Here is a 13354-nt window from a genome sequence, read left to right on the forward strand (position 1 = left end):
CCCTTCAACGTTTTCTAAAAGGAGGAAATACTCCAACAATGGGAGCTATGGTGGCATCCACCTCATCAAGCAAGTAGTTTTGAATTCTAGATCCGAGGGCATCTTCATATGACCCCTATTGGCTCCATACTTATGGAATGCACCAAAGAAAAGTCTTGTCATATTGTTCAAGTCTCCTATGGAACTCTACTTTCAAGTGAGTTTGTGGGAAACATTGACAAGAAATTTGATTCAAAAGTTTTTAAAGTTTCAAAAGTAAAATATATTCCAAAACTCAACTTAAACCTTTTATCTATATCTCAAATATTTGATCATGGTTGTGATACAATTTTCTCACAATTATTTGGATCTTCCCAAGCCATCTTGTAATTTTGTCAAGAAAAGTGGTGTTAGCCTATGGGTCAAAAGATTGACACTCAAATTTTGGAAGGATGTTATGTATCCCCCTTTTTTGGAAAACATATGCATTGAAATCATGTGATAATTGTGTGAAGGCAAAAATGAAATTCTTACTGTTTGATAACAGAATTATTGTCTTGCAAACTCCATTTGAATTGGTGCATTCGGAGATATAGGGACATGCTCCCGTCTTGTCTAAAGTTAGTTTTACTTACTATGTGATTTGCATTGATGACTATTCTAAATATACTTGGATTTGTTTTTCGAACACAAGTCTGAAGTTTCATTTTACTTCAAAAGCCTCTACAGTATGATCTAGACCCAATTTAACCTCAATGTTAGAATCCTCACGAGTGATTTGTGGGGAGAATATCTTTCAAATGATTTTAAAGACTTTCTAAATGACAAGTGGCTCACAATTCCAAATTAAGTAGACACCAGTTTAACCTGCAAATAAGGCACTCTAACCACTAGCTGTTGTTAGTCCAAATGAATCTTCGATTTCCATCATCAACTACTTAAGCCTACAATTGGAGAGAAAGCTGGTGAAAGCCGAACATGAAGCAAAGATTTTGAGCTTCTCCCAGATTTTGAGCTTCTCAAAGATTTCAATAATGGCTTGGATGGAGGCTTGCAACAACCTTGGGAAGACCTAGTGGTGCATTTCAATAAAATTCAAAACTTGTTAACAGGTAGAACCTGATTCGAGATTTTTCATAATCATAACCAACAATTCTCTTTTTCAAAATTTCAACAGGAACTTGAAAACGTAGACAGTTGTACCCTTACTGGTGGTATGAAGCCCCTTTTGTGGTGGTACCCAGGCTCTCATGAACTATACTGATACGCTCCTGAAAGCTAATTAATCTCCATCAATTAGCCTGCTAATTACCGTAGGTAGTGCCCTTATTATTCTAAATTGAGATCATCGGCACCCGACATAATTGCAGGTGCAATACAACCATCTATTCCGCCTGTCAATTTTGGCTTGCCAAACCGACAAACATGCTCCTACTCATGCATTATCAACTCATCACAAAAACTCCCCGTTTCTGTTTCACATAGGGTGCTGGAGATACGATAATTAGGGAAATGAGACCGCAGGTAGCAGTTGAACCAATGATGAAGTTGGAACAAATTATTATGCCTCAGTTATTACATTCATATCCAAATAATAAGCTGTACAAGAAAAAAATTTAATATACAACCTGCGATTAGGCATTCTCAAGAGCGACACAAAAACAACATTTCCTTCAACATTCACCTCAGTGATAGAAAGCTAGAGTCGACATCAACTACACCAAATCAACAGAAAAATAGCCAGCACAGAAATTATACGTGCTACTACTATTGCTTCTGATTTTCTGACGGAGAAGAATCAATCACCTCTGAACGAAGAGCAGGCAGCCAAAGTTCCACTCTTGTGCCACCTGCTCCAAGCGATGTATTGTGGAGATGAGGAGAAATAATCCGAACTACACATCCATAGCTCTCCAATATTTCACGAGCAACTGTCAATCCAGCAACAAAGTTCCATGTCATGCTGTCCTCTACCATCCCTTGTGATGAGAGCTCCGCTCCAAATGGCGCCAAAGAGTACATTTGTGTCTGTGATAATAATTAGGAAAGAAAAAGGCAACCCAGCATGACAAGTAAGAAAATTGTTAACACAGTAGAATAAAGGAACAAAATTCAACTAATTTTGTGCAATCTTCCAAGAATTAACACTGAACAAGGCAAGCATGTCAATACAGTAGTTTAAAGGAACATGATTCATCTAATTCTGTGCAATCTTTCTTGAATGACAGTAACATGCTCAGGACCTTATTTCCTTTCTTTTTTTTTTCACTCTTCTTGAAGCTTTTCCAAAGTTCAACAGCGAAGCATGGCACGTATTATACCCAAAAGAAGAATACAATGACGAAGAAGGAAACAGCAAGGGGAGCAGAAGGAAAAGCCCTCCACATGAAACCATCAGAATGTGCTCTACCACTACTGCAACTTTCACACTTCTCGAAACTTGAATAAAATGACTTTTTAGAAACATGTACAAGTTTTGGTGGTATAAGAAAAATGTGTTAATTTAGGATTCTTTCATTAACCACCTGTTTCAGTGTTTTGCATGTAATTTAGGTGGTTAAATGAAAGAAATTTGAACTTCAATGTGCTTTAACCAAACCTCAACATGTTTTCGAAAAAATTTCTCAAATAAACACTGTAAAGCATTCTGACATGGATAGAGTCCATGTTTCATGGGAGAATAATTTACCATGTACTGCATATCAGGCCCGTCATCATCAACTACTATAAGAGCCCCGCCTCCAGGTGCCTCAACAGAAAAAATTTCCACCTTGCCACCAACATGTGTTCGTAAAAGTGCACCATCTATCAAGTTGCTCAGTGCCTGTCTCAAAGCAGCTTCTTCGACTGCAGCCTCCAGTGGAGCATTGAATTGTTTTACTTTAAGCGATCGCTGCTGCTTGTGGGCTAAAGGTTGTGCAACTCCCACTAACTCCGACAGGACATTTGACACATTGCACGGTCTTCCTGACATGAAAATTGGGTATTTGTAATCATTTATGGAAATTAACAATGCAGAAACAGCACATTTTTCTCAACATCGCAGAAATTATCTCACAACAATAATCAACACATTATTAGTCTATCATTAGTGACAATCTAAACGAGCCCAAAGCAACAACGTGAGAAGACATTCATATGGTATAGATGGTCAACCAATCTCACACTGGACAACAAAGAACTTACTAGTGCTTGATAATAAAACTTCTGCCTATATTAACTATGAGCTATCTTGATTGATTTTGTGTTTTAGCTTTTTATACTTTAGAACCTAGATATTGTAGTTGATTTTCTGAACTTAGGTAAGCAATTAGATGATCCACTACAACTTGAGCAGTATATTCACATCAATGTAATCAATATGATGCAACAGATTTGAGTAGAAATCTCCTAGCCCATGATTTATTTTTAGATTCTTATAACTCCCATTCTACATTGAAAAATACATGACCTCTTTGCCCATTTAATAATTAATACATTCATTTACACATGAAAATCATGCCTGTGAGGTTAGTTTCATGCGTAAAAGCATCTGCAAGTATGAATTTCGGCTAGAGAAGATAGTAGTGGTGCATTGGTATATACACCCACGTTGGCCCAAAAAAGGTAGATAGTGCATAGAATGCAAGGCTGATGCCAAGACAGACCAGTTCCAAACTCACATGGAATGTGCCGTTTTGGGAGCTTCACCCATGTGTACGGCTACAGTTGTGGATGCTTCTTGGTTGTGGCAGTCCTCAACCAAAAGAATAGTAATAATAATAATAATGGGAGGAGGAGGACATGTCTAAGTTGCAGCAGAAGAAGATGCAGACACACGGCAGTTAGGGTTTCAATAAAATCCTTTTCGTTTCAACTTTCAACCATTTCTTTTACATCATTTTCAAAAAGAGACACATTTTACAATGTTTCCTTAACTTTTTACTTATGTCACATAGGTACGGGTATGGGTGCCTGTACAGGTACGAGTACAGACCATTTTCAAAAAACTTGAGTGTGGGGTTACCACCGTGCGTGTATATATATATATATATATAATAAAAAAGAAACTTACTAAGAAATGATAAACAAGTAAACATCTATGACAAGTAAACAACATAGAACATATATATCAACATAAACAAGTAAACAACATAGAAAACATATATTAACATAAACAAGTAAACAACATAGAAGATATATACCAACGGTTCTTGCAGCAGTGTATTTAGGAAACCCATAAAAAACTTTAAGCATATGGACAAAATACATATCAAACTCAAAGTCATCTGCTGCACACATTGCCAAGTCGCAATGGGATGAGGAAAATCATCTACCAAAAAACTGAGCTGCCCCTTAGACAGTCAAATATGAACAGACTCAGCATTGTGGAACTGGAATCTAAGTGCTAAATGCTGAAATGGAATGAGTCAGTTACATAAAATAACATAGGAGCATGCATAGACGCAAGGTTATCTGAAAAAAAAAATGCTTGCATATAAATGTAAAAGAGAAAAGACAGACAATATGATTTTTGAAGAAAAAAAAGAAGAATAGATGATGCAGGTCATAGAAGAAGGACAGATGATTCTAAACCTGCCGCCGAAAGTAAACGGATAGACTGCTGGACGATGGGAGACTGCCAGAAAAAAAAAAAAAAAAAGAAAGAAGCTTTGATATGAAGCTTCAACAAAAATGCCCAAATCAGTCAATGGAGAAGTCGTTGAACAACAGCAGTTGCGTCGCCCTTTCCTGGAGACATTGCCTCTTGCCGAAAACTGCTGGAAACCAGTCGACGGAGCAGCTAACGTCATCGGAGAACTCCACATGTGTAGTTGTTGTGGGTAATATTTAAAGCCCTTGACAGAATTCAAGGGTTCTGGTTTTGTTTAAAAGTTTTTTTTTAAAAAAAGCCCTCATTTAAAGATGGTTTTGGACGTAGTCAACTTTGACCGTATCAGATCCATAACCAAGTACATTGACCATACCCGTTATGGTCAACCACATACCCGAGCCACACCCAAATGCATACTCGTACCCGTACCAGTATCGTACCGGTACGGTATGACCGTATGGGCCATGTGACAGAACTTTTACCTTCTTGTTTTTGCAGTTATTTTCTATCACAGCAAGGGGCTTATTTTACAAATACAAGCACATCATATTGCTGCACCATGTCGCACCTGGACTTGCAACCTGCAGTGATGTGACAGCCCAGTTCATTGTCCATCTCAAGAAATAACAGTAGCTTTTTCATCACTCAGCCTTCTGTCTGTTTCCCACTTGAAAAAGACAATTAGTGAGAGTGAGAAATTCTCCTACAATTGCTTCATTTGAGTTCCCTTCTTATTTCTTATATACTCTAATTTCCTTTCTCTAACACTAAACTGCCGTATAAATATGAATTAGATAATGACAAATTCAGTGCATATTTTGGCAATAAATATGAAAGTGGTCTCAGTTAGTGACAATAACAAGATGATCTGTAATCATTAAGCTTCTCTGTTGCACATAATGGGCAACCACATAGGTGATAATTGAACACATATTTCAAACCTGATAATATGCTGTGCTACAAGAGCAATAGGTGGCATAGGAATCTCCAAATCTTTTGCTTCTAAATCATGTGAGCTGAGATCTATGTATGTGTCACTCCTGTGGATATTTCCCGTAGTTGTATCTCCTGGAAGGATTTCTGTATGCATAAGATTTCCGTAGCTTGACTGGAGTCTTTTTTGCATTTTCTTCAAATTATCCTCATTGTGTCTCACTATATTTGCCTGATCATACAAGTTAGTTTAACAGGTCAGAGATTTAGCGTTAAAAAGCATGAAAATTCGACTAATTTTACCAGCTATACACTTGAATGAAAGACGTGTGTAACCAAATCTCTGTATTTCGTCCAATGTAGCCTTTTTCTCATATAAATTAAAAAAGTGTTCCAGTAGCCCAACAAAAACTTGTGCTTGTTAGTGTCTTTTATCTCATTTTACTTTTGACATTTTATATGCAATTCTTTCTCTGTTTAAAGTTGTTCTCCTTTTTGTTTGAACTTTAAAGTTATTTGCCGAATTCAAACTTATTTATGGAAACCCACCATAGTCACAAATAGCGTTTCGGAGTTTTAAACAGTGAAGTTTTTCTTGGGTATAATACCGCGAGATTGAAAAAAATGGGAAAAAAAGAAAATTAAAAAAAAAAACAAAAAATGGGAAAAATAGAATAAGTGAGAAACTAATAACATAAACATCAAAAGATAAGCAAATTTGCAACAAATCAAAAATAGAAAATGAAAAAAAACTTTTTGGCATTAAAAATGTAAAAAATGAAAAAAGTAAAAAAAACACATTTTTTCGTTTTAAACGTTTTTTTTTTAAATAGCTTTCCTTTTAGTTTTAAACGGAATTTTAATTTAAGTTACACAAATGGCAACAGCAATCAAATGGAACATATTGTAGTACCAGGCCAAAGACTGTACCAAGATGGAACGAAATGACCTTTGTTATACGTAGAAATATACAGTTACATAGCATGACCGCAGACACATGCAAGTTGTAGACGTACCTTTGTAAGATAGACAGCATTCTGAAGCTCATGCAAATTATTTTTCATTTGATCACCTTGCACAAGTATATCTTCAGCAATATCATATGAAATCTGAGAAAAGCAACTGAAGCGGCTAAGTTACTAGGAAACCGATGCTGAGAAGAAATCAAACATTTGTTCTTTGTTTAAAGATGCATGGGATGCTACATCACATGGAGGCAAGTTGTGCATGCGACATTTTCAAAAAGAACATTGGGTGCAAGTACAGGAAAAGTGAATGTGAGTATAAGTTTCTGTCAACTGTAAAAGACACATTTCTTTAAGATGCAAAACATGTTTACATAACTTGTAATCTTTATAGATCATCAAAAAAGATAAAGTTCTATAAGTTGTAAAGCTCTTTTCTGTAAATTATTAAAAAGAAGGTCTAAAAGTAAACAGGGTCCCTCTCCCCGTACGTGCTATACCACCGCTGGGTAAGTTACCTTCCCTCCTCCTCCTCCTCATTTTCGCTGTTGCCACACCCAAAGGAGCACCTGTCCCACATGCTGATGTGGGTGCAGCAGGGTAGATGACGGACATATGCAACATAGATGGGTCTTCAAACTTCAAACACATGGATGGACTACCAGAAAATAATGTTCTAAATCATGTTCAAGAATCTTTAGCTTGGACATATGTCTTACTCCTAGCCAAAAATTTGAGTATGGAGATTAGTGTCTCCATCCTTGCATACATCAGCACTTATTGTTTATGGTCAAAATAACCATGTATATATTCAGGTTCTTGACCAGAAAACATCCCCGATCATCTCAGGTTGAAATGTTGGCTGAATTAATGGAGAAAATCAAATAAGTACAGGAAATTGAGGTCAGAACATAAAATTGCATAATGCATATTCTAGATATTGATTTTTTTTTTCTTTAAGAATCACAATTTTCTTTAAGTTCTTTGCACATATTTCCATATTAACAATAGGATAACTAAGAAACAGAGGAAGACCTGACAGGTTGGATCTTATGAACAAAAGGCATAATTTGAAGCAATATACCATACTGCCAGCATATAGGCGTAGCCTGTGACATCACATTATGAACAGGAGGGTTCAATCTCAAGCTACATTTGGATTCGAAACAGAATGTCACACAGATATGCAACCAGACAATACGAAGCACATCTCAGACCTAAACCAACATAGCTGGGCTGAGATCATGTGACAAATCATTCACGACTGGCCATTTCTTCTTCTGTAGGCCACGCTTGACTGGGACCCACTAATGCAAGACCAACTATGAACATGGTCAGCAGGCTTTAAGCTAAGTTTGTTGTGGTTAGATATTTACGTTGTCTGTGATGTCCACTGCTAGTGAATAACAAAGCTGCTTAATCATATACAGCAAATGACACAAGAATTATATCTGCAAAGGTGATCTATGATAAAAGGTTAACAAACCTCATCTTTCTTTAAGTGAATGGACAGCATCTTAGAAAGAGCTCTGACGCTTGAAAGGGAACTACGTATCTGTCAATCAAAAAGATCAGTTGGATTACTGAACACTTGACCAACCAGGAGAAGGTGAATTCACACAGGCAAGCACATCTTACTTGCTCAACTAGGTTACTGATGCGAATGTTGTTTTGCCAAGATGAATGTTGAAGTAATAAAGTTTTCTGCCAGAGCACAATTCATAGACAAATTGTGTTACACCAACAGAAAAAGAGATGTGCCAGGAGGAACCAATTAATTTGTATAATAGTGACTAATTTATAACAGAAAATTAATTTTCTGTTAGCAGCTAGTATCTGAAAACTTCAAGCAACAAATTTTATCACAGCTTTGCAGAAATTATTATATTAACTAAACCAAAACCATGAGGACAAATCTACAATGCAAGCAGAAAATTCAGAAACATATGACAAAACTTCATGTTTCCTTTTCTAAACTAAAAGAGCAAGCAATAGCATAACCAGACCTAAACAAGGTTCTGGAATATGTTATGATAGAATAGATGTGTTGGGCATCTTTATAGAATTATCGTGTCTCTTGGGTTACCATGCTGCCCAGTCTTGCAACTTGCATGCCAAGAGGGAGAGCAGCTGTAGAGCACATCAACGGCCTTCACATTAAACGAGGGGGGTCTTCTCATTTAACGTGAGGACCATAGCTCATGGCCGCACCCCAAGAGTCCATAAACATGTTGCACACATCTGCACACACACACACACACATGTTCCATGCCAGTGTCAGAGATTTTGTGCAATTTTCAAAAATCTCATGATATTTATGAGAAAATCAACTAAAACAAAAAAGGGAAAAAGTTATGAAAATTAGAAATTTTGAAAATCTTACTAAAATAAAAATCTCAAGATTTTATTGTAATTTGTTTTAGATATTTTAATATTTTTTTACTTTTTAGAATTTTTAAGCTTTTCTATTTTTATTAATTTTTCATTTTTTAAAAAATTGTCAAGATGTTCCCCAGATTTTCCCGAGAAGAACTTTGTCGAAAAATACCGGAAAAAACCTCACCAATATTTGTCCGAGAACGACATTTGTGACAATTACTCCATGTAAGTGTAACATGTCAATACAAACACTTCTACATACATTTCATAGATAGTCCATGCACATGCTTGCACAAATATGCACATGCACACACCTAAAAAGGTACACGTTCATGTACAGAGAGAGAGAGAGATTATGTTAGCAATGGAATGATCAAAACATCCTCAAGACTAGTGAGGATAGTCCATTACATACATCATGTGGATTCTCCACATATGACAGCCACATGGTAAACTCCGTAAGTGTTGCTATGTCCTCACATCCCATGTGCCATAGATCAAAACATGAAATAATTTTTTTAATTTGAAATTACATTCAATCAAATTAAGATTGATTAAACATTGTCAGTTGTCAAAGAAAGTCCTATGTACCAGTAGCTATAATCAAAGTTGTCACTATTTCTTAGGGTGTGCAAACAGAAAGTGCTTGAAGTTTTGTTCACACTTACATTTGTTAGCTTAAAGGTTTTTATTTTGCATAGACATTATGTACATGAGTGGTGCATATACGATGCAAAAGGTTAAAAGATAAAATTTCAATTCTTTTACAAATTGTATCGATTCAAAATATTGTACCTTAGGTTACCTGATCCATGACATATGCTACAGCCAGTGACCGTGATATATTGACTGCTCCAGATTTTTGTTCACTAGTTATTGAGAAGTAATTCCTTCTCAATTTCTTTAAAGGATGGAATTCCAACTTATCAAGACAATTATCAGATTTATTTTCAGCTGCCTCAACGTGGACAATTGGGTCATTTGATCTCTGTTCCATGTACTGCCCTGCATCCAATGATGGGAGCTCGGCAACTAGAAAGCCCACAAGAAAAGGATCTTTCACCATGGGCAACACCAGAGCTCTACATTCAGGAACGTCCTCTATCTGTCATTCATGTTCAAATTCACCCAATTCATGTGCTGAAAAGAAGACAACAGTTACACAAAACCAATCTAGGTCTTTGAATGAGCATTGAGCACATACGAGTTGTACAGCCATTGCAGCCTCAACCGAGCGCAGTCCTGCAGGAAGGCAAAATTTGCCAATCAATACCACAACGTCAGACTCTTCTGACATCTTCATCCTTGTATGCAATGTAACTCGCCAGAGCTCTAGACGATCCATCACATAACTGCCAGCAGGACGCACGTATACCTGCAATAAACAGGACGAGATAGAATATTTTACCAATTCTTAGCAATGTAAGACCAAATACACTTCTGATTCTTCACGGGTACATAAAAAAGTCTGTTTAAGAGTTTCAAATTTAAGCTGCCAATGATGTATATAAAGATGATATTAGTACATCAACGAACGGTTATTTGAAGCATGTTCCCAATAGAACAAACTGCATTCTGTATATCAACGAACGCTTATTTGATGCTCGCACACACACGTAGGAACATGTGGAAACCTAGCTCCAAAGATTACCCCATGAGATAAATGGCTAGAAAAGAAGGGAGAAAAAAGAATACGGAAAACGAACCGATAGAATGGCGTCTTCATGAACGAGCCTTCTGAAGAGATCCAACTGCTCGTGGCAGAGCCTCTGGAACTCCGGGCTCGGGAAAGCTACCCTCTTGTCCCGCGCCTTCTCGATCCTCTGCACGAACTCGACAGGCGACGGCGAGGCCCTCAGGATGACGGACGCCGCTGCGGTGGCCGACGAGATCAAGCCGGGCTCTCCTGGTGGCACTGGCGACGGCTCTCCGGGGCCGGAGAGGCAGGGCGTGAGGCGAGTAGCTGGGCCCTTGGCAGGGCCGCCTGAACCAGCCCTTAGAGAGCAGGCGGCCGTGCGAACAGGAACACCGCCCTTAGAGAGAAAGGCTTCCGGAGCGCCCTTGGAGGGGCGGAGGGCGGAGGAAGGCAGCACGGTGAGGATGGCCATGCGGCTGCCGCTGAAGTGGCCGAAAAGAGCCTCCTGGCCTCCCTCCCACCAATTCCTGTTGCAGTAAAATAACAGCAGGAAGCAAGAAGGAGAGCCAGAGGCGTCGAAGGCAGGCAAGAGTCCACGGCGGGAGCCGGGAAAGGAAATTGTGCGCTTCACCCGACCACGCAGGGAGAGTGGTGTCCGTGGCAGGTCGGTGGGTGTTGTCTGCCAGTGGATAAGCGCATATCATAAAATATATATAAATATAATCTTAAAAATTAAGGAAAATAAAATAAAACTACTAAGACAACATTAAAAAATAAGTAGATAAATAACAAATGAAAATTAGAAAATTGAAACAAACATTTCGTCATTAATTTAATTTGGTATTGACATGAGCAAGATAGTTTAAGATTTTATATTGTTTAGTCCTTATTTAGTTAATTTTGGCGTCTTTGACATTTGCGTGAGTGCTCTATCAAGCAAACTTGACGGTCGAGACTATCATTGTTTGAACACTTTGTTATTCAATTGCTAAAATTTACATGAAATTAATTTTTTTAAACACCATTCCTAAGTGTATTGAACAATACATTATATTGAATAGAAGATGTGAGGAGACATGCCATTGCATGTTGAGCTTAAAATAAAACCTTGTGTTCATATTTGGGCACTTTGTTAACAAACCAAATCCAACATAATAAATCTTTGGTGAGTTGGACAGATTGCAATAGCTACTCCGAATTAATTACCATAAGTTCTCATACACTTTAGTATAATTAAACCATTATTGACACTTTACTGTGTAGCAAGAGGGAGATTTCTCATCTTCCTTTTCTCAAAGAGCTTGACAACAAAATATGGGTGGTGTTGGTTTTAGATATTGATTATCTCAATCTAAAGTTGCAACATACCACTTCACTGTTATGAGCCATTTTCATAAAAAAAATGGTTGAATTTAATCATATTTTCTATATTGTAACTATTGTTAAACACATTAAATATCATTTAATGCGAGTTATTGGGAAGGTAATTGTTGGATTTATGGAGAATTATCTCTAGCATTTTATAGGAAAGGCTTAGTATTTGGAAAATGAGTTTTATAAATATATGGGCATAAGTGGGTTGTGTAACTTATAGATGAAAGAAGAGATTTGTTCTCTACAAATACGTTGCGTATTGACGTGTCATTCATGGAGAGAAATTAAATGGTTTATCATTTTGTGGTTATTAGTTTTTACATTTCATACATAGCTGATTCTCTCATTTCAAGAATTCCTTTTCAAATTAGTGTACCAACAAAATTGTATGAGAGGACATGTTGAGGAATGATTTGGTGAAGCAGAAGTGTTAAAATGTGGAGTCTAAGTTGAACAATGAACAAATGATTAGTAAACTATGAATGTAAGATCCAGTATGACTTCTACAAACTTTGGTGCCTGTTTTCAATGGTAAAAATTATGAATTTTAGAGCATCAAATCAAGCATGGACTATTCTAAAATATGATTTTCTTGGAGATAAGAAGGTAACCATTGTCAAGTTACAAAATCCTAGGTTGGGGTTTTGAAACATTTTTTTGTGAAAAGTGGTGAATCTGTGGAAGTTTTTTTTTTTTTTTCTTTGGATAGTTTTAGTTATGATAAACCAAATAAGGTCTTTTGGAGATATGATTTTTTATCAAGAGATTACGAAAAATGTCTTGAGAAGTCTTCCTCCTAATTTGAACATATCACAATTACACTTGAAGAATCCTATAATTTGTCATCAAACAACTTTAATGCATTGACAGGTTTTTTTTTATTAACACATGAAAGTTATAATGATAGAGCTAAGAAAAAACTTTTGAGCAAGCTTTCAAGTTGAAAGTTCGAACAAGAAAGAAAAAAGACCAATGGGCCCAAGAATAATTAAAAGAAAAGTATTTTAAGGTCACAATAGAGGAGGATATAAAGGCAGCTTTCAAGGTAGATGAAGAAGACGTAGTAGGTATGGTGCATAGTTTTCTAAGGTAATATATATATAGACCAAGCTATAAAGCAAAACAATGTTTTCATTGCAAGAAGTTTGGGCATTTGGAATCAATTGGTTCAAGAAAAAATAAGCAGCAAGCAAATGTCATACACAAAGATTACTAACTTTTTTCTTAGAAGTACTGACAATTGCAAAAAGGATTTTTTTTTTTTTTTTTTTTTTGGATGGTGGTTGCGAAAATTACATTGCAATGTAGAGAGTTTTTTTAAAGAGCTTGATGAATTAGTAAAGTCGGAGATCTAGTTGGGTGATAACAACAAGGTAAAACTTGAAGGAAAAGGTACTGTTATAGTGAACTTCAAATCATGTAAAGAAAAAGCTTATTCAAGATCTCTATTTTATATGTTATTTGTGTCATAACCTACTTAAGTGTGGGCCAATT

General features: G+C 36.7%; 1 protein-coding gene across 1 annotated transcript; it reads right to left on the minus strand.

Moving 5' to 3' along the window:
• Nucleotides 1-1522: 1522 nt before the first annotated feature.
• Nucleotides 1523-11875, minus strand: LOC116250858 (chloroplast sensor kinase, chloroplastic). The gene is made up of 10 exons (XM_031624826.2): nucleotides 11855-11875; nucleotides 10557-11165; nucleotides 10055-10225; nucleotides 9656-9955; nucleotides 8110-8175; nucleotides 7958-8026; nucleotides 6523-6615; nucleotides 5515-5738; nucleotides 2669-2942; nucleotides 1523-2007 (listed from the first exon to the last, which is right to left on the minus strand). The coding sequence occupies exons 1-10, from the start codon at nucleotides 11873-11875 to the stop codon at nucleotides 1747-1749; spliced, it is 2088 nt and encodes a 695-aa protein (XP_031480686.2). The 3' UTR covers nucleotides 1523-1746.
• Nucleotides 11876-13354: the final 1479 nt, after the last annotated feature.

Source organism: Nymphaea colorata, chromosome 3 (genome assembly GCF_008831285.2).
Source record: "Nymphaea colorata isolate Beijing-Zhang1983 chromosome 3, ASM883128v2, whole genome shotgun sequence".
In the NCBI taxonomy this organism is placed as follows: domain Eukaryota; kingdom Viridiplantae; phylum Streptophyta; class Magnoliopsida; order Nymphaeales; family Nymphaeaceae; genus Nymphaea; species Nymphaea colorata.

Bases quoted from the DNA above. Each gene is read 5' to 3' on its own strand.
- LOC116250858 (XM_031624826.2), bottom strand. From the start codon at position 11,875: ATGGCTCATAACAGTGAAGTG. The intron at 5,739-6,522 runs GTACGTCTACAA...TTGTATGATCAG, and splicing joins ATGCTGTCTATCTTACAAAG to GCAAATATAGTGAGACACAA. The intron at 2,008-2,668 runs GTAAATTATTCT...TTATTATCACAG, and splicing joins GGCCTGATATGCAGTACATG to ACACAAATGTACTCTTTGGC.